General features: G+C 45.1%; 1 protein-coding gene across 1 annotated transcript in view; it reads left to right on the top strand.

The window, feature by feature from the left end:
- The window catches only part of SV2B (synaptic vesicle glycoprotein 2B), a 79,668-nt gene that overhangs the window by 55,482 nt on the left and 2,362 nt on the right, over positions 1–21,824 (top strand). The window contains exons 6-12 of the mRNA XM_087704344.1: positions 2,116–2,205; positions 5,443–5,553; positions 7,904–7,992; positions 9,518–9,682; positions 15,747–15,880; positions 18,552–18,752; positions 20,433–20,592. Of these exons, the coding sequence (XP_087560470.1) occupies positions 2,116–2,205; positions 5,443–5,553; positions 7,904–7,992; positions 9,518–9,682; positions 15,747–15,880; positions 18,552–18,752; positions 20,433–20,592 (950 nt within the window). The remainder of the gene's footprint in view (positions 1–2,115; positions 2,206–5,442; positions 5,554–7,903; positions 7,993–9,517; positions 9,683–15,746; positions 15,881–18,551; positions 18,753–20,432; positions 20,593–21,824) is intronic.

Genomic DNA, 21,824 nt, shown 5'->3' with positions numbered 1-21,824 from the left:
AATTTCGTGGATATGCATGGATGGCAGTAAGTCTTTCTTGAGAGTTTCTTAGATGATCATGCTTGGAAAACAGTCACTTTGAATTTCAGGTAGCTACCACAAAGCCAGATGTGAGTTTCTCAAATGTGTTGGTCTTCAGCTCCCAATTATCTTCATCCACTGTGTCCAAGGGCTGGGGGGATATTAGGAATTGGGGGAATTTATTTGGAGGGCAGCAGATGAGTAGAATTTTTACACAGAAGCCATATGCACAATTACTTCCTGGTGAGGTTCCTACTTGTCCTTTCCCTGTCACTGTTTAACAAATCTGGGGAAGCCGGATTACATTTGATTTAATTTAAAATACAATTGATAGAATGAACATGAAAGCAAATTAAATAGGATTAACATGATTACTTCTTCTGGCTCTTCAGTGTTCGTTTCTTCTTTCTCTCTCCCGTTAACATAGCATTGGAGCAGTGGTGGGTTGCAGGCGGTGCGCTTCGGTACGGGCGTACCAGAGCCTGCCTGGAGCACCGGATACTGTTCCGGTATGGTGCTCCAGAGGACGTACCTGCCTACCCAAGCTCCTTACCGTGTTTTAAAGCTTTTGGCGCTTCAGCGCATGCGCATGGTGCATACAGTGCCTGTGCGATGCTCCACCGAGCAGCTGGAGCATCATGGAGGCTAGTGGAAGCGTCGTTTGCAGATACAACGCATGCACGCACCACGTGCTTCCATGTGGGTGACGCCAGGCCCGTTCCAACTGTACCGGTTGGAACAGAATCTGGAACCCACCACTGCATTGGAGTTACCAACATTTTTTGGAAATGCAAACTGTCCTACATTTCATATTATACTCACAGAAAAAAGGAGACATAGTAACCCCAGAAAACTACAATTCTTCAAGCATTCCTCCACCTTTGTTTGTTCTCTGCTTCCCATAGAGCTGGGAGGAGAGATTGCTGATTAAGTAAGTTATTCAGTCACCAGGACCAGAAGTTTATTCTTCCAAGTTTCAGATTCCTGGTGGGACCTATCCTCAGGGATATCTCTCTCTCTCTCAATATCTCTCTCTCTCTCTCTCTCTCTCTCTCTCTCTCTCTCTCTCTCTCTCTCTCTCTCTCTCTCTCTCTCTCTCTCTCTCTCTCTCTCTCTCTCTCTCTCTCTCTCTCTCTCTCTCTCTCCTCTCTCTCTTTCCCTCTCCCTCTCCCTCCCTCTCTCTCCATAATGTATCATTCTAAAAGAGAGAGAGATAATCCCTGAGGATGGGTTTGAGCACAAGTCCAAAAGTTTGAAAGAATTGTTCTGACCTAGGCTTCCCAAAAGCACGAAGCTGACTCCTCATCCCGATAAAACCCTTTTTATGTAGTTTTAAAGGGAATTCCTCTCCAGCAAAGTCCCGACCAACAGTCTTTCAAGACATTTCACAACTACAGATCTTTATCAGGCTTGGAGAACTGCCAGGCTGGTATCTTCCAAACGCCACTCTGTAGCAGGCAACACTTGGCATGAAGTCAGGAACAGATCTTCACCCTAATGAACTAATTGTCTCTTGCAAACTCCCCTCTCCTTTCGCTCCTCTTTATTCCCTATGGGAGAGGCCATTCATCATCCTCCTGTGGCTTTACTCCCGAGTTGGCCCTTGTTCCTTAGCTCTTCCCTTCTCCTGGCAGCTCTGCGTATGCGCACATAGGGAACAAGCTCCAGTTGTCCAACTCCGAAGGCAGCTGATAACTGTTGGACGGCCCTGGCCCCATCTCTGCCTCTGATGCAGAGCACTCGCCAGAGCCTTCCCCAGACTCCAGGACTGGCCCATGTTCCTCCCCAACCTCCTCACTGTCTGAATCTGCTGCCAGATCCACTGGCTGCTGGTGGGCCACAACAACAATAAACTTCTGGCTTTGGTGACCAACTCATATTGGATCCTTCAATATTATCCCAGGACATACATATATATTTGCCTTCATTTGCAAAAGTTGCTCATTCAGGAATGGAAGCATTTCCATCCAGAGCAATGCTCCCTCAGCTGTGGACATCTGGAGTTGCGGTTTCATCTTTTCTGGATTATAGTAGTTTGGGTGAGGGCGGTATACAATGTGGGGCTTCTGACTTCCTCTCCCATGATTTTTCTAGATCGGTAAGCATGATGAAGCATGGATGATCCTTAAGCAAGTCCATGATGTCAACATGAGGGCCAAGGGAGAGCCAGAAAGGGTGTTTACGGTGAGATGGATCTACATGTTTTCTTCTTTCTCCTAGATCAGAGGTGTCAAACTGGGATTCATTGAAGGCTGCATCAGGGTTGTGTTTGAGTTTGAGGAGCTGGGCTGGGTGGGGCCAGCTTGATGTCACTCATGCCAGGGGCGCCTATGGTTTCCCAAGCGCTCTGCCTGTGAAAACGGCCACACCGAGCTCAGCCTCGGTCTGCAGCCCTCCTGAGCTCCATTTTCACCAGCAGAAGCACCAGAGACCAGTCCTTTGCTGTTTCCAGGGCAGCCCCATAGGCCTGGTCCAGTGGTGGGTTTCAAAAATTGTTCGAACCTATTCTGTGGGTGTGGCCTCCTTTGTCGGAGTGGCTTGCCGCCCATTTGACCGGATGGGAGTGGCTTGCCGCCCATGTAACCAGATATGAAGATGCCGGACGACACTTGTCAGAACCACCTTAAATTACCTCACACACAGCACTGGCATGCATAAGAATATGATGTAAACTTGTTTTTTAAAAGGCATCTTTGGTTTGCGTTAAAACAACTTCAACACACGCAATGTTCTGATTGCACCACAAACGTAGTAGTCATCCTTACCTTTCACAGAGGCACTGAGTTTTATAAATATGAGCATGATAGTGTAGAATAATCATCTCCAAGGACCAGTGGTGGGTTTCAAAAAAGTTTGGAACCTCTTCTGTAGGTGTGGCCTGCTTTCTGGGTCCACTGGTGGAACCTCTTCTAACCGGTTCGGTAGATTTGACGAACCGGTTCTACCGAATAGGTGCGAACTGGTAGGAACCCACCTCTGGCCTGGTCTAAGTACCCAGTGGGTCGAATCCGGCCCGCGGGCCTTGTGTTTGACACCCCTGCCCTAGATAGACTTGGGCCAAGGGGCAATCCGTTTTTTGATAAATGCTCCAAATCAGATCTCCTTTTTAAAAAAGACATCAGTATCACCCTGGACACTGCTTTTCCTTCAAGACTCTTGTTTTATTTCATGCCAAAGTGTAATCCCCACATAATCTAAAGCAGACTTCTCCAGATGTCTTATACTATGCTTCCTATCATTCTCATAATGAGTCCTTTGGCTGAGGATGATGGGTGTTCTAGTTATAACACTTCTAGAAAGAACCAGGTTATTGAGGGCAAAATTAAATGATCATCTCTTTTCCCAGAGATACCAATGAAGACCTCAAGCCAAATGTCCCAACTGATCACTGTTAAGAACAACTCCTATCCATACTAAGGAGGTGTTACATAGCTAGTAAACAGTGATAGTAGATATAGTAGCTACTAATTGTAGACATAGTAGCTACTAATCATAGCTACAGTAGCTACTAATCGTACCTATAGTAGCTATGGTTTACTAGCTACATGTTAGTAGCTAGTAACATGTAGCTAGTAAACAGTAATAGTAATGAGTAAGATAAGTCCTCCGGGAAAAATTGGGACAATCACCCCAGAAATTAAAACAAAAAATAATGAAACCAAAATGGCCCAAATCTGAGAAGATGTTAGTGTTTTTGCCTGAAATCCTACAATTTTGTTCTGTTGGGTCAACAAATCTTAATAGGTTCTCAATGAGTATGTCAAAATCTTGTTCAGTTTTGGCCATTTTTAAAATGCATGCATTTTTTAAATTATTATGATTCGTCACGCAGTCAGCCAGGTGTTCAGACTGGATTTGGCATTTTTATTATCAATATCATTGTTATTTTGAGCATCCAATCCGCCATGAGAAGTAATGAGATGGCACCCAGTACCTGAATAAGTGCCCCATCAGGCACGATCATTTCCTGTTCATTATTTTTGTGTACATGTATGAGATTTCCAAACTCTCTCTTGGAGCAGTTCCTTTAATTCCCCCCCCCCCCCCATCATTTGTACTTCCCAATCAAACCTGATGGTAGGAGATGCTGCAAGATAGTAGAAGATAAGTAAGAGAGGTCAACATGCCCCTTTCCTTCAGAACAAAGATTTTGGCCACGTGTCCCAAAGGGGCTTTTTCAGGAGGCAACTGGACTTGTTTTTTTTCTTCTGAAGACATTTCACTTCTCATCCAAGAAGCTTCTTCAGCTCTGACAGGATGGTGGGGAATGGAAGGATTGATATGTATTGCAGACAGCTAGTGAGGTTAAAACCAATATCGTTGTATTTAAGTACAAAGACAATAAAGATTATACTTATAGTTATAGTTATTTGCATCCTTTTAACAGGTCATTGAAGCACTTGGAGGTTTTATCTGTGTTCTCATGGTCACCTGAGGGTCACAGGAACCAGGAGCACCACTCAGGTGACTCTGAGGACACAGAGAAACCTCCAGGTGCTTCAATGACCCTCTAAAGGATGCAAATGACCAGCTTTCTGCAAGTAATAGAAATCCTTCCATTCCCCATCATCCTGTCAGATCTGAAGAAGCTTCTTGGATGAGAAGCAAAACGTTTTCAAAGAAAAAAACCCAGAAAGTCCTGTTGCGTCCTGAAAAAGCTCCTTTGGGACAACCATGACTTGGATGACTGAGAAGCTCCATAGAATCTTGGCCATATATTCATCCTTTCTAAAAGATGGAGTAGATCCAGAGAAGACGTTTGGTGTGTATACTTATCTTTGGGGAAAGCCCCAATGACTGTGGCAACATTTTGTTTTGTGTAGTCTCAAACAATCCTGGTGTCAGCGTTCCAAGTATCATGCAGAATTAAATCAGAGTCCAAGGCAAAACGATCCTTTTTGTTCCAATTTAATAAGACAGACATCTTAGGCACATCTGTGTTATGGAATCCCAATACTGGAAATGACATCAGAATTCCACCCAGTTAAAAGTTCATGATCTTGTCCCCACATCCACAATCCATCACATGGTCCAATCTTCTTCTTCCACACTGGTGTCTCCACCCAGCTGCTTCCGGTCAGGTGTGAAAATGCGGAGACAAAGGATGACCTTGGTTTCTAGTAAAGAATGCAAATAATACATTCCACAATTCTACTCCTGCTATTCCCCCCTCCCATCGACTATACTAAAGAAACAGCATAATGAAATAAGAGAAAGTGTAGCAGGCCAAAATTCTAAAAGGAATATAATTGCAGGCCTGACACCTGGCTTCCAGAGGATTAGCAATTCAGACATCAGAACTGGCCCTCCTCTGCCTTCTGTAGCCTTTGTGAAGTTGCTAACACAAACCAGATTGTGTCTGAAGAGGCTGCTAGTGATGATGAGTTTTGTAAATTCTACTTCACTTTTTTTCTTCTTCAGGTAGCTCAGATTAAAACCCCCAAGCAAGTTGATGAATTTATTGAAATACAGAGCTCCACAGGAACATGGTACCAACGTTGCTTTGTTAGAGTCACGACCACCATCAGACAGGTATGGAACAAGGGTAATTAAGCAAAAAAGCACCCAGGATTTGGATTCATACAACCCAACAACCTGGATTAGCAAAACACAGTTACCGTGATCGCATAACATGCAATGTTCCAACAAACAAGCCATTTTATGGCTTAAGAAACATATTTTTTTTCATTTAGTATATAAAGACATGCCATTTTCTTTATTTACTAAATGTGGGGGGGGAAAAGTTGCAATGGATGTCTGTGAAAGTTGAACCATAAGAAAGGCTGAGCGCCAAAGAATGGAGGCCTTTGAACTCTGGTGCCGGAGAAGACTCCTGCGAGTCCCTGCAAGGCGATCCAACCGGTTAGTCCTAGAGGAGATCAACCCTGATTACTCTCTAGAAGGCCAGATCCTGAAGAGGAAACTCAAATACTTTGGCCACCTAATGAGAAGGAAGGACTCCCTGGAGAAGAGCCTCATACTGGGAAAGATGGAGGGCAAAAGAAGAAGGGGAAGGCAGAGAATGAGGTGCCTGGATGGAGTCCCTGAAGCAGTCGGCGTGAGCTTAAATGGACTCCAGGGGATGGTAGAGGACAGGAAGGCCTGGAGGAACATTGTCCATGGGGTCGGAATGGGTCAGATATAACTTTGCAACTAACAACAACAAAGTACCTATGACAGCTTCAGCTTCTAGTGCATTATCTGTGATGTCCTAATTCAACAATTTATTCTGCTTTCCTTCCAATGAATAATCCTTGGGATGAAAGTATCCTGGGATGCATTTTGAAAACCTATGACCATGTGGTTGCATATTTTGCTTAGTCATATATTTTTAACCAAAGGAGTGGTCCGGTGGCCTAGAGATGGTGCTCTCGGCTCACAATCAGAAGGCTGTGAGTTCAATCCTAGGTAGAGGCAAGTATTTCTCTCCCTGGACACTCTGAGAATATATCTGCTGAACAAAAACTCTGCATTGGTGACAGGAAGGGCATCCGGCCATTAAAACACTCTGTTAGCTCCATTCAGTTGCCCAGACTCCATCCCTGCAAGGGATTATGGGGTCATTAACAGAGGTGGGTTGCTCCCGGTTTGGCCCAGTTTGGCCGAACCAGTAGTGGAAGTCAGGCCTGGGTCACAGAACCAGCAGCAACCCAGGCCTGCCATGCCCCCAAACCGGTTCCCTCACCACTTCCATTTTGGTTTTTAGTGACTACACGTGCGCAGGTCAGTGTAAATTGTTCTGCACATGTACAAAGAACAATTTGCATCAGTGGTGGGTTTCAAAATATTTTAGAACCTCTTCGGTAGGTGTGGCCTGCTTTGTGGGAGTGGCTTGCTGACCATGTAACTGGGTGGGAGTGGCTTGCTGGCCATGTGACCAGATGGGAGTGGCTTGCCAGCCACGTGACTGGGTGGGCGTGGCCAACTTGTAAAATGTGGTGAAACTCACTTAACAACGCTCTTGCTTAGCAACCAAAATGTTGGCTCACAAACTCTGGCATTTGAAGCACGCAAATCTTAAAGCTGTCAAGTTACAAGACCCTTGCACCTCTAACCCTGTAGAAATAAAAACCCCAGGGGTGTTCAAACTTGACAGCTTTAAGACTTGTGGACTTCAACTCCCAGAATTCCTCCTCCAATCATTGTTGGCTCAGGAACTCTGGCATTTGAAGCATGCAAGTCTTAAAGTTGTCAAGTTACAAGACCCTTGCACCCATAACCCTTTAAAAAAAAACCCAGGGGTGTTCAAACTTGACCGCTTTAAGACTTGTGGACTTCAACTCCCAGAATTCCTCCTCTCGCTCTTCATCTTGATGATGTCTGGATGGGCGGGGGGAGGGAGCTGGAACCGGTTCTAAATGGCACTCTAGATTTGTGGAACCTCTTCTATAGAAAAGCTTAGAACTGGCAGGAACCCACCCCTGATTTGCATTGAATAGTGCATGCACGCACAGTGCACATCTGTCACAGGCAGGGGTTGCGAACCGCTAGTAAAACTGGCAGCAACCCACCCCTGTTTGTTAAATGAAGATGATGATGATAAATGTTTTACCATGATTTGTTGAATATGGCGCTGTGGTCCATATATTGCCTTAAACTGAGATCAACCAAATCAAATTATATCCTAACACAGGGTGTGATCCAACAAACATTAGTTCACACAAAACTGTCAGCCACTATGAGTGATGTTGATTAAATGCAATCATTTTCACTTAGTTGGATAGCTTAGCTGAACATGCCTTTTGAAATAGGAAAGACATCACAAGAAATAATAGAATAAATTAAAGTCACCAATCTCATTGAACTAATTTGAAATTGCCACTGGTTTTACCAAGAGTTAGCTATTTTTTGTGATAACTTTTTTTTTATTTTATTTTTTTAGGTAATGGACAATGTGGTTTATTGCCTGACAGCTCAGTACAGGATGAATACACTATTACTGTCTGTTATCTGGTTCTCAATGGCCTTAAGGTAGGTGTTTTAGGTTTGTTTTTTAGGTTTGTAGAACATTATCTTTCCTCTTTGATCCACAGTCAGTATGTCCAACATATCAGCTATGAAATCAACTCTAGTTGATGCCTCCATACATATTTTTCAAATCTGAAACCTTTCAGAATTCTGCCCTGCATCAGTGGACAGGAAAATTGACTGATTTTTTTCTACATATGTCCAAAGAAAGGAGAGAGTGGGGCGGTGGCCTAGAGGTGGTGCTCTTGCCTCACAATCAGGAGGCTGTGGGTCCTAGGTAGAGGCAGATATTTTTCTCTCTGGGCACAATGAGAATATATTTGCTGAAGAAAACTCCGCATTGGTGACAGGAAGGGCATCCGGCCATTAAAATGCTCTGCTACCTCCATTCAGTTGCCCAGACTTCACCCCACAAGGGATTATGGGGATCATTAAAAGAAGAAGAAGATGATGATGATTATGTCCAGAGGAAGGAGAAGTTCTCCAACCATCCCTCAAAGGCATGACTCCTACTTAGTGTCATTGTAGAACCACTAGTAATAAGAACAACTAATAAACCCCTTTGCAAGGAGTTCCTTCTTGAGGTCACCCTATGGGGTTGAAGGGAAGGAAGAGAAGCTTTTGTAGAAGGGATGGGACGATGAAAATTCACACATACAGTATATTTTGGAAGGTTGAACTGTTTTTGGGGAGGGGGAACAGCTTCCTTATATGTCCTGGACTTTAAAATCATTAGCCATAATAACAAAATAAAATGCCTATGAAAATGAGGGCAGAAAGGCTTTGTGTACAATGGGGGATTGGGAGTGAACTCTTAGAATTTTGTTCTGACCCAGGATTCCTTAAAAAGCATGAATCAAGAGTCTTGGTCCTGGCAAAACCTCTTTTATTTACACGACTGTGAATTCCTTTCATTCATAGTCAGCAAGGCTTAGCAAACAGTCTTTCAGAGGAATGTTTATCAACACGAACCTTATCTCGCTTGGAGAGCTGCCAGATAACTAGTTTCCAAATGCAGGACAAGGCAACACTTGGCACAGAGTCTCTTAGAGTCACAAGCAAAACTTTCCACTCTTGAACCAACCAAATGAAGGAATGGTTTCCTGTAAAAGCTCACTCCCCATTTGCTCCTCTTTTGTTTCCTATGGGAGGGGCCAATCACCTCCAAGGTGTGGCTTTACTCCTGAGTCGACCCTGTTTTCTCAGTTGTTCTTGTCTTATGGCAGCTCTGCGCATGCATGCACACATTGGGAACAGGCTCCAAATGTTCTTCTGCCTCACTGCTGTCTAGCTTCCTCTCTGCCTCCAATGCAGAACCCTTGTCTGAGCTTTCCTCAGTCCCCAGGACTGGCCCATGTTCCTCCCCAACCTCCTCACTGTCCGACTCTGCTGCCAGCTCTGCTGGCCGCCACTGGGCCACAACAAATTTAGACATGTAGCCTGCTTCTGTTTCCAGTCCTAAAACTGTGGAAGAGTTCTTTGAGTCACCAAGAAAAGCAATGCAATTGATATTTTCTCCTCTCCACAGTTATTATGGTCTGATTGTCTGGTTCCCTGATATGATACGGTATTACCAAGAGGAAGCATATAAGTCTGAGAGGAAGACTTTCGAGTCAGAATTAGTGAAGGACTTCACCTTTGACTTCAATCTCCGAAACCAGCTCTACTTGAATTGGACATTCAAGAATGACAGGTGAGTGCCATCATCAGCCCCCTGAGCCTCTAGGGAGGGCCATGTTCTGTCCGATATTCCAAATGGTGGAACTCATGCAAAGTGGAGATCAGCCTTTGTGTGTGAATCCTCTCCCGGCTTTTGGGAAGTCACTTGCTGCAGGGTTCAATTCAAAGAAGTTCATTGATCCAATCAATTCATTCTCAGCAGTTAGATTTCATCGGAAACACATCCCAGCTGGAACAGGATTAAACCAACTTCTCCCTAGCAGCCGTAATCAAGGGGTTAACTCAGGGGTCGGCAACCTTAAACACTCAAAGAGCCACAAAGGTCCTAACCGGAAGCCTCTCTATTCAACTTTAGAGCCAATCCGGAAGTCTGGTTTCCCCCACCATAGAGTCTCTTTCTAACATGGCATCCTTTTTCCTCTGCTGCCCAGAAGTCCGGTTCCCCCACCATAGAGTCTCTTCCTAGCGCAGCATCCTTTTTCCTCTACCTGTCCTAACTGAACACCCTATCTCTTGTGGAGCTGACTGGGAGCCGCAGCAGAGGGGTGAAAGAGCCACATGCAGCTCCAGAACTGTGTGTTGCCGACCCCTGCGCTAACTAATTCCTGGCTCTGCTAATATAGAAGTTGAAGTCCTAAAAAGGATGCACAAAAATGAAAGTGGGTGTGTGGAGGGGGGGAATTCTTAGGCATCCCATCTCTTTTACTACTTAATAACTCCCTCTCTGGCACTGCAAGGAAGGCTCGGGTGTGAAAAATGAGCTGGAATGAGTTGATGAGTTGTACCTAAGGAAGTTCATATTATCTACAGATTGATAAAATGGCTTAGAGAAAGCCCATTTCTAAATTAAGTATCACAGGGAGATACTCATTTTTGAATTGGGGTGAGGGTGGGAGAAATGAAGACTTCCAGGGGGGTCTTCATACCTTGTCATGGTTTTATCCTACTCAACTTAAACACTATTTGCTATTTTAACAAATGGTGTATTCCAAGAGAAGAGAAAGCAGTATATTGCATAACAATACAATGGATAACAAAAAACCCGATGGTCAGAAAAACTTTAATGAAATACGTTGCACATTTGGCCGATATGCAGCCAGCGACCACTTAGAGGTTAAGGGCTGCTATTAGGCCTTTAAATTAATTTAACTCCACTTAATGTGATTATTCCGCATGGATGTAATACTTTTCCCCTTCTATTTGATTAAGTTAAAAAAAATCCTTCTCGTTCAACTCAACTCTCGGGGCTACACGAACAGTTCCTTGTCAATACAGAAGTGACTCATAATTGCTTCCTTCGTTGTCTGGCCTTTTGCCCAGACTATCCTACCCAAATACTAACTAGGTTTGAAGTGGCTTAACACTTCGGGTGACCACCCAAGGTTGCCACAAATTGGAGACTTGGTTCCATTAAGTGATGCCTTTGAAGTTGGACATGACCTTGGAGATAGGAGAAGGAGCTGAAGTCTAGACAATGTTCTGATAAAGGACATCTGAGTCCATAGCAAGAATGGGGGTGGGGAAAACATCTCAGAAGGAAGGAGGGGGAGTCACTGCGTTGTTTACTCCACTAGTTGTTGCTGACTATAGGGATCGGTCCTCATCTCCATTTCAAGGCCATTAAACCAGTACTGCCCATAGTCCATTTCCCTGGTCATGTGGCCAGCATGACATCATGGAGCACTCTTACCTTCCCATCAAAGTGGTACCTATTTATCTACTCGCATTTGCATGCTTTGGAACTGCTCGGTTGGCAGGAACTGATGCAAGGACGGGAGCTGTCACTTGATGCTCGGGTCTCGAACTCAACTGCTAGCTTTCCAGCTGACAAGCCCAGCATCTTCACCACGAAGCCACCGCACCACCCATCTCAGAAGGAACCCTCCCAGAGGTGGGTTGCTACCGGTTTGCACCGTTTTGGGCAAACCGGGAGTGGAATGTTGGCCTGGGTCACAGAACTGGTAGTGACCCAGGCTGGCCACTGAATGCTTTTTCTTCCTTTTTTAATGTTCCGCGCATACGCGGAACTATTTGCAGGCAACTGTGTGTGCAGTAAACCAACAGTAACGCTGGCAGCAGCCCACCCCTGAACCCTCCCTAATTTTCAGGACAGTGAAATGGGAGGGAGGGAGGGGAGAGGTACTTTCAGGGTTCCACCACAAAACCGCGGAGGACAAAATCGCGCTCGACGAAAGCGTGCATTTGACGTCATCACAGCGCGACGAAAACATCGCGCTGTGATCGAAAAATGTAAAAATAAAGCGAAAACCTTACCCTAACCCCCCCAAACCTAACCCTAAACCTAACCCTAAACCTAACCCTTAACCTAACCCTAAATCTAACCCTAAACGTAACCCTTAACCTAACGCTAAACGTAACCCTAACGCTCTAAACCTAACCCTAACCCTAAACCTAACCCTTACCTTTATGTGAATCGGCTTGCTTTAATTTTAATTTTATTTCAATTTTTAATTTTTTTCGTCGCGCTGTGATGACGTCAAATGCGCGCTTTCGTCGAGCGCGATTTTGTCCTCCGCGGTTTTGACGGGTCACGACTTTCAGACTTGCAAAATTGATATCAGGTTTTGAGGTAGTCCAGAAAAGAAGCACCATCCATCAACCTTACTTTTATGTTTAAGGTTATAGTGATAGAAACTCGCAAAATCTGGAAGTATCCCTCTTTCCCTTATTTTTGAATCTAATGGAAACTAGGAAGGGCCCCCTTTGAGGTGCTTCTTCCACCCAACCCACCCCCATTCCTTCTGTGGGCTGAGATGATCTCTTGCCTGACCTGCCTGCAAGCTCTTTTTCCTGTCTCCCAAGTTCATTCTCACTCAGCCTTATAGGACTCTGGGGCTGCACACAGAAATGTGGAGACCTGTGCTGTATACTCTTGTTTAGTTGCAACACCTTACTCATGGAAACTATACAGAAGCTCAAGTTCCCAATTCTGAATATTTCAGTTGTATTAGCCAACTTCTTATTTCCTGCATGAGTAGCTGGTTGGGGACATGTCTTTGCTCAAAGCAGGAGAAATAACGCTCAATCACTCCAACTTTTTTAGTTCAGAAGAGATGAAATATTGTGCAGGAGTGTGCAGTAGCAGCCAAAATAATGCTAATACAACCCTGGGTTGTGTAAACAGAGGCATAGTATCAATATCACGTGAAATATTTGTACCCCTTTATAAAACCCAAGTAGGACCACACTTCAAATGCTGCAAACAATTTTGGTCCTCATACTACAAAAAAGTTGTTGAGACTTTGGAAAAAGCTCAGAGAAGAGCAACTAAGATGATCAAAAGCCTGGAGACTAAAAGATATGAAGAACGGCTGCAGGATTTGGGTTTGGCTAATCTAAAGAAAAGAAGCATTAGGGGGTGACATGATAGCAGTATTCCAGTATTTGAGGGGCAGCAAAAAGCAAGACAAGAAACAATGGTTGGAAATTAACCAAGGAGAAAAGCAACCTGGAATGAAGGAGAAACTTCCTAACAGTGAAGACAATTAAGCAGTGGAACAGAAGTTGCCTCCAGAAGTCGTGGACATCCCACCACTGGAGGGTTTTAAGACGATTCTAGACTCAGTCACTTATCTGAAATGGTACAGGGTCTCCTGCTTGAGCAGGGGGTTGGGCTAGAAGAGCCCCCAAGGTCCCTTCCAGCTCATTCATTCTGTTATATTGCTTTAGAGGTTTTTTAGATATGATTGTTTCAGGGACTGCAGTCAGGGGAGGCAAGGGAGGCAGGGCCTCACCACTGTCATCATGAAAAGAAAAAAAAAGTAAAAGGAAAAAGGCTGAGGTAGTTGCTGCCAGAGTCACAGTGGATGACTCTGCTTGGTGCTTAACTGTTTAAAAAAGCCTCTTTAAAAGTGCCCTCTACAGGAGGAGGCGGGAGAACCACGTACCTCATTTAGTCTATCTTTATGATCACTCGAGCAGAGCTAAGCGAGAGTTAAAAGCTGAAAAATTCCTGATGGGAGGGAGAGAGGGAAGAAGGAGGGGAAGGGAGAAGAAAAAGAAAAAGAAAGAAATAAACTTATTTAGCAAAGGAGAAAAACAAATGCTGTCGCTTTAAATCGGAACTGAGCATGCCTGGCTGTGGAATTCTGGGAGTTGAAGTCCACAAGTCTAAAAAAAATTGCTGCCTCACCAGCCATAAACCTCACTGCACGTCACTGGATTGTTTCATATCTCAATCCAGATGAGTCTAGCAAGGTCAGATCAGTTTAGTTTTTTGACAATACCCACTGGGAAATCCTGCAACTCTTCACTAAATTTGAGAAGTTTTTAAAAAATTCCCAGAGGAAGGAAAGCAACAGACTTCCATACCATTGCCAAGGAAGCTACGTGGCACAACCATGTGTGATGGAATGTGCAGCTGGGGAAGAAGAGGAGAGAGGAAATCTTCACAATCACACTGCAACTTCCCAGGGAGGAAGCAGGGAGCATATTTCAACCTAGAACTAAGGAGAAATTTCCTGAGGGTAAAAACAATTAATCAGTGGAACAACTTGCCTCCAGAAATTATGAATGCTCCAATACTGGAAGTTTTAAAGAAGAGATTAGATAGCAATTTGTCTGAAGTGGTGTAGGGTTTCCTCTCTAAGCAGGGGGCTGGACTAGAAGACCTCCAAAGTCCCTTCCAACTCTTTTATTCTGTTTTTTTCTGTGGTGCCTAAGACAGTCCTCTTCTGGCTGATGTAGAGAAGAAAAGGTTTTTTTTTAAAAAAAAAACCTAAAATCTCTCAGGGTATATCTATTAGGTTAAAAGGTTGTACCTTTAATTTGGCAAGATTGCATTAAGTGTAAGGAAATAAAGATCTGGACTCCAGAAGATCTCACTGCCGGGACATTTCTGGGCTGAGACCAGCGGCACCAGGAATCAAGCTCAACTTGCAGGAGGAAACTTCTCTGTATTTTAGATGTCAGATCCCCCCCCCCTTTGATGTTAACTTAAAAGTACTTGTTGGTCTCTATTTGGGGCATTCTGACCTCTTGTGGTAATAGGAGGGAAAGCAGTTCACAGAAACCTTTTCTGCCGAAATGTATGGTTGGGCTGCATTTCACGACTCTCTTCCTTCTATAATCTATCCTGTCTAATCATTAAAATCCTAGATCACAAGCTCATTTTTCCCAATTTTTGTTCCCAAAGCCCATAAGAGGCTTCCAGTCACCAATAAACATAGAGGGTCTGTTTTTCTAATCCAAAAATGTATCCTTTTCACCAACATCCATCAACTTCACCATCCATTCCTCCATAGTAGTAAGTAGGGTCGAATCTTTCCATCTTTCTGCACAGAATAATATCGCCACAGTCATCGTATATATTGAAATAATTTCAGAACTGGGAGCTTCTGAGCATCACCTGGTTTCTCATCCCAGCAGTTTCTTCTGGAATGATTTCAGTTATTTCCCCAACCTTTAAAGGAAGTCTTAGCAAGGCTTGATGGACTCCCTTACATCCAAATTATCCAACTCTTCCGCTAACAAAAATGCCTACGAGTACCTAAAGTTTCTAAAACTGGAGAGGAAAGGTTTGTATTCTAAGTTTAAAGATGCTCCTAGTCTTGGTTTAACTCTGTGGTAATCAACCTGGTCCCTACCGCCCACTAGTGGGCGTTCCAGCTTTCATGGTGGGCGGTAGGGGTTAGCTGTAACTCTGCTTTATAAATTTTATAAAGTAAGGTTACTTCCCTTCTTTATAAATCACCATTACTGTGGAACCATGGGCGGTTAGAAAATTTTACTACTAACAGAGATACAAAAGTGGGCGGTAGGTATAAAAAGCTTTACAACCCCTGGTTTAAGTCATTGCACATCTTGGATAGATTCTATAGCCCCCTGTGAGTGATTTTCAAGTCTCTGCCAAGCATGCATGCGGGAGATGTGTGTGCATGTGCAGAGTGGGGGAGCAGAGGGGGGGGTCACACGTGCATGCACGGGGGCTGGTGGCCTGCGACGACCAAAAGGTTATCCATCACTGCTATAGCCTGTTGTGTTTCTTACCTTCTGCCCTTTGCTAATGAAAAGGTTTGAAGTATGAAGGCAAGGTCTTAGCTCTTGTCCATCCTCAGGTTCATTCAAATGAAAATGCGCGATGTGACTTTTGACAACTCCCTCTTTGAGGACTGTCATTTTGAAGATGTGACATCCAGCGAGACCTTCTTCAAAAAGTGCACTCTTGTAAATACCACCTTCTACGACACAGGTAACGTGGAGGGGCACCTGGGCATGCATGCATGCATGAAGTGCCTCTGTGCATCAGGGAGGGGAGCTGGGTTTTTCCCCCCCTGTCAAAGCAGAAGACAGAGAGCCAAGTCTTTAGAGCAGAACTTGCAAAGGAAGCAGAATAATCCCTCTGCACAGCCGAGAAGTGGAGGGTCTTGTAGTGGGTGGCCAAAATAGTCAAGATGGCAGCTCCAGTAGTGGAAGGCAAGCTCTACCTGCAACCCGTAATTAAGCAGAATTTGGATCACACCATCATGGCTGCCATCTTGAATATTTTGATTAAACCCTACAGACACCCCTGGACTGAATGTCAAATGCCACCTTATGTTTGCTTTGCCAGTGTAAGACTGCCATGGACTGTGGGGAGAGGGAATGATGGGAGGGGAGGGCGAACGCTTGGGGGAAATGAAAGTAGAGACTGTGCCATCCCCAGAAGCTGCTACAAGGTCAACCAGCTGGAAGAAAGAGGAAGCCGCATAGCAACCTGCGGTTAGACTGACTGTTGTGAAAACATTTCGCATGGACCTGATGGGTTACAGTGGGGATGGTGGCAGAGAGGGGCAGATAAGGGGGAGGAAATAGAACTTAGTGATTTTGGGGCACGCGATTCTCAGTTCTGCCTATGCATTACTGCAATACACTTGGTCTCTTGTAAAACTATACCTTTCTCAAAAAATGGATCCAAGGATCATTTCTGCTTAGAAGTTTATGTTGTGGTAGGTCTGAGATTGAGTCCCAAACCTTCGCTTTTCTTTCTTTTGGAGGATGGAAATTATTTGCAATTTCCATTATTTGTCATAGTTTACATCATTTGTAATTTTCATGCTAAGGGTTTGATTCAGCAGAGTTCCTAGGACCATCAGAGCAGGGCAGAGGATGGTTCCAACAGCACAGTCCTAAATCCTCTTCTTTTTGCAAAATAGTGTTAAAAGCCACATGCACAATGGGTCAGGCTGGAATTGTGAATCCATGAGCACTACCTTGCTTGGTTTGAAACCTCCCTGAAGCCACACCATGACGATTTCTAGCTTTCCAATTGGAAAGATATTGCCAGACCTCCCAAGTAACATGTCCCAAAAAAATAAAGTCCAAGGCATCCATCTTCCTTTGCAAATCCGTTTATTAAGAGCACATTAAATTGGCAAGGACGTGGTGTAATTCCAACTCTGAAGCAGATCAGGAATTACACCCAATAAAAGCAAAAGTTTGAACACCCCCCCCCCTCGCGGGGGTCACAAACTACAATCAATCCTCAGTCCAACAGCCAGGTGACTCCAAACCACCTTCAGCCAGCTGCAGGCATTGTCTCTCTTCCCACGGGAAAAAAATGCCACCTGGACATAACATTCCCCCTTTAACTTTACACCAGTGGTGAAATCTAATTCCCTGCTATCAGTTCTGTGGGCGTGGTTTGGTGGGAAAGGTCATGTGACTGGGTGGGCATGGTCAACTTTTTTTCTCCCACTTTCAGCTATTTTTTTAAAGCTTTTAAAAACACTTTCTCCTTGCCGATTCGCCTGAAACGGCAGGAAAAAAATGCTTTAAAAATCTAAAGAAATAGCTTCCAATGATCGCGTGGCTCAGCTGTGAGCCGTGTGATCATCGGAAGCTTTTTAAAACGCTTTTTAAAGCATTTTTTCCCTGCCAGAAAAAAAAAGCTTCCGACAATCACACGGCTCACAGCTGACCCGCGCGATCCTCGGAAGCTTTTTTTTAAACTACCAGTTCTCAGAACCAAGGACAATAGTCCCTACTGGTTCAGCCAAACCAGGCCAAACCAGGAGGATTTCACCCCTGCTTCACAACCCTGTCAACAACCCCTGTCAACAGTTACAAAGTGGCGACCCTGAAGTATTTTTAAATTCAGTTACTACAAACCTAAAAGCTAATAGAAAAAGCGTGCAAAGGCTACAATGAAATATGGCTACACGAAAGTCATCTTCAGGCTCAACAGATACACCTTCTCAGTATAATGTCTAGAATTAGGGTTCTAGGCTAGGGATTGATGGAGCTCTGACCCAAGGCCAGTCCCACAACGCCAGCCAAATTGTGAAGTTATGTAAAGGTGATCTTATCTGAAGAATTCTGGAGACCTAGTGTTCAAGACTTCACGAGACCTCATGGAAGATTGTTTGCACAATCCCCTCCTTCATTAAAATTCTCTCAGAAATTCAGAAAGTTGTGACCCCAGCCCAGGGGTGGGTTTCTCACCCCGTTCCAACCGGTTCGGTTGGAATGGTGCCGGCGGCGTCCTCGTGCACGCACGCGGTGCACGTATGCATACTAGCATCTGTGCGACGCTCCAGCTGCTCCTGGATGATCGCGCAGGCGCTGTATGCATCCTGCGCATGTGTGGAAGCGCAGAACTCGTCAAAACTGGGTAAGGACCGCGGGTGGGCGGGCGGGCGCGCCCTTCGCCATTCCCGGAAGTTACTTACTTCCGGGTTCGGCGACCAACCGGTTCGCAGGGACCGCCGCGAACCGGTTGAAACCCACCCCTGCCCCGGCCGATGAGAAATACGCACTCCCCGCCCCAATAATTCTTACCCTCGCCATAAACGGCTGTCTCCAGGAATCTGAGCCGTTAGAGATTTGCCCCTCACTTATCAAAGCTGTTCTAAGGATCATCATCCATTGTTTCCTTCTCACAGATCTCTACAAGTATAAATTCATTGACTGTGAATTTGTGAACGTCTCGTACTTTGGGCAGAAGAAGGGCTGCCAGCTGGATTTTGAGGAAGACAACGATTTCCTCATTTACCTTGTCAGCTTCTTGGGCAGCCTTTCCGTCTTGCCTGGCAACATCATCTCAGCTCTGCTGATGGACAAATTAGGAAGAATCAAGATGATCGGTGAGTGGGGACGAATGGTATCAGAGGGGAAGGATGGGTCTGGCAGTCCTTTCGTGTGATGACCGCCATGTCTTGGTGCAAGAGCCAGGCATCTAGATGGGATTCAGCCGGTTCTCTCCAGTTCAGGCAAACTGGTAGCAGCGGCTGTGGGAGACTCTGCCCACCTGCCCTGATGTAATATGCGAGCACTGCTCATGCGCAGAAGGCAATGCGCATGTGGAGCCACGGCGCGTGCAAGCTCACATTTGCAAACTGGTAAGGAAGGTACGCGGTGGCTCAGTGGCTAAGATGCTGAGCTTGTTGATTAGAAAGGTCAACAGTTCAGCACTTCGAATCCCTAGTGCTGCGTAAGGGAGTGAGCTCCCGTTACTTGTCCCAGCGCTGTCCGAAGATGCCTCCGTGGTCATATGGCCGGCATGATGAAATGCCAAAGGCGCACAGAACGCTGTTACCTTCCCACCAAAGGCGGTTCCTATTTTTCTACTTGCATTTTTACATGTTTCGAACTGCTAGGTTGGAAGAAGCTGGGACAAGTAACAGGAGCTCACTCCATTACACGGTGCTAGGGATTCGAACCGCCAAACTGCCGACCTTTCTGATCAACAACGTCTTACCCACTGAGCCACCGGGTCCTCATTTGCCTACTTGCCATATTGCATGTTTTCAAACTCCTGACTGAGCAGAAGCCAGGGACTGAGCAGCAGGAGCTCACACAATCTCTTGGAGCCAGGCTCAAACTGCTGAAGTGCAAATCATTTCTGTCTGGTAGTTTCAGCATCATAAGCCAATCTGCCACCATGCCTGCTCAATGAATCTTCATCCCGCCTTCTTTGCTTTGAAGTGGTCTGATCTAGAAAGGGCATGGGAAGTTCTATTAAGTTTGGAAATATACAACAGAAGTATCTGCAGGGACATCAAAACAGCCATCATGCAATTAAACCCTTGTTCTGACCTAGACTTCCCCAAATCACGAACAAGCAGAGTCCTTGTCCCAACAAAAACCCCTTTTATTAAGCTAAGGTGAATTCCTCTCATTCACATGCAGCAAAGACCCGGCAAACAGTCTTTCAAGAGTGAATTTACAACCACAGACCTCATCAGGCTTGGAGAGCTGCCAGGCCAATATCTTCCAAACACAAAGCTATACAAGAAAATACTGGGCAAGGAGTCTTTGAGAGTCACAAACAAATCTTCACACTAATTAAGCGAACTAATTGTCTCCTGCAAACTCCACTTCCCTATGGCTCCTCTTTATTCCCTATGGGTGGGGGCATTCACCATCCACCTGTGCCTTTACTCCCGAGGTGACCCTTGTTCCATAACTGTTCCCTTCTCCTGGCAGCTCTACACATGCGCACATCAGGAACAGGCTCTGGCTGTTCTTCTGCCCCACTGATCTCCGACTCTGAAGGCAGCTGATAACTGTTGGATGGCCCTGGCCCCCTCTCTGCCTCCGACACAGAGCCCTCATCAAAGCCTTCCCCAGACTCCAGGACTGGCCCATGTTCCTCCCCAACCTCCTCACTGCCACTCTATTGGCCACTGGTGGGCCATAGCAACCCTTTGCTCAGTGCCCATTTTAAAAGGGCGGGCTTTTAATTATCTGCTTCTGGATGCCATCTTTGACTTTGTTGACAGCCAAGCTCATATTTCTCCTCTCTTTCCCGCTTTCTCTTGCAGGGGGGTCCATGCTGATTTCGGCCGTGTGCTGTTTCTTCCTGTTCTTTGGCCAGAGCGAGTCAGCCATGATTGGATGGCAGTGTCTCTTTTGTGGCACAAGCATTGCTGCCTGGAATGCCTTGAATGTCATCACAGTAGAGCTGTATCCCACGCATAAAAGGTGATTCATTTTCGCTGGTCTCTTTTCTGGAGAATCCTAGCGTCAGGGTTCCAAAAAACACCCTCAATGAAATAAAACTCTGAGGCTTGTGTTTTCTCAAAGTTCCACTTTAATAGAGATGTCATGATGGCACATCTGGGAAAACCTGAATCTGAAAACTTCCTGTTTTCCCCACCCAGTTGAAAGTTCAAGTCCTTGCCCAACACCCACATGCCCATCACATGGCCCAATCAGCCACTGTCACAAAGGAAGATTCCTCCCATCCAGATCCAGCCAGGTGCAGAGACAAAGATGACCTTGAGTTTCTAAGAAGAATGTTATTATGGCTGCATATCATCCAACTCCATATAACCCCCCCTCCCATTTTCCTACAATAGAAAGTGTGGCAGGCCTGAAGTCCAAAAAGAAAAGATGGCTTGCAGGCATGACACCTAGTTTCCAGCTTTCAGTAATGTGTATCCTGGCATGTTGTTATTTGAATCATGCAAAATGTATTGCTTGAAAGCTCCCCTGGGGAATCTAGCCAACTTCCCCTTTCTCATATCTGCTTTACTATCCCAGAAAAGAACATAGAATAATAGGGTTGGAAGATACATTGGAGGTCTTCTAGTCTGACCCCCCCACCCAAGGGCAGGAGATCCCATACCATTCCAGACTTTCTTTGGGCTTTATACAGTGGTGGGATTCAAATAATTTAACAACCAGTTCTCTGCCCTAATGATTTCTTCCAACAACCAGTTCACTAAACTGCTCGGAAAGTTAATATCCGGTTCTTCCAAAGTGGTGCGAACTGGCTGAATCCCACCACTGGATGGGATGGGTACGCATGATCATAGAAGGAATAACACAGAAACAGGAGAGAATAACAGAGTTGTAGGGGACCCCTGAGATCTGCCAGTCCAACCACTTGCTCAGGCAGGAAAGCCTATTCTGTTTCAGACAAACGGTTGTCCAATATTTTCTTAATAACCTCCAGTGTTGGAGCATTCACAACTTCTAGAGGCAAGTTGTCCCACTGATTAATTGTTCTAACTATCAGGAAAATCCTCTTACTACTAGGTTGCTTCTCTCCTTGATTAGTTTCCACCCATTGCTTCTTGTCCTGCCTTCTGTTGCTTTGGAAAATAGGTTGACCCCATTTTGTTTGTGGCAGCCCCTCAAATATTGGAAGGCTGTTATCATGTCACCCCGGTTCTCCTCTTAATTGCACGGGATCATCCTTCTCTTTCTTT

Source organism: Thamnophis sirtalis, unplaced genomic scaffold (genome assembly GCF_051295495.1).
Source record: "Thamnophis sirtalis isolate CommonGarterSnake01/CBP01778 unplaced genomic scaffold, rThaSir2_p1.2 scaffold_2, whole genome shotgun sequence".
NCBI lineage: Eukaryota > Metazoa > Chordata > Lepidosauria > Squamata > Natricidae > Thamnophis > Thamnophis sirtalis.
The sequence above is the reverse complement of the archived record's forward strand: the minus strand, read 5'-3'. Positions and strand labels throughout refer to the sequence as shown.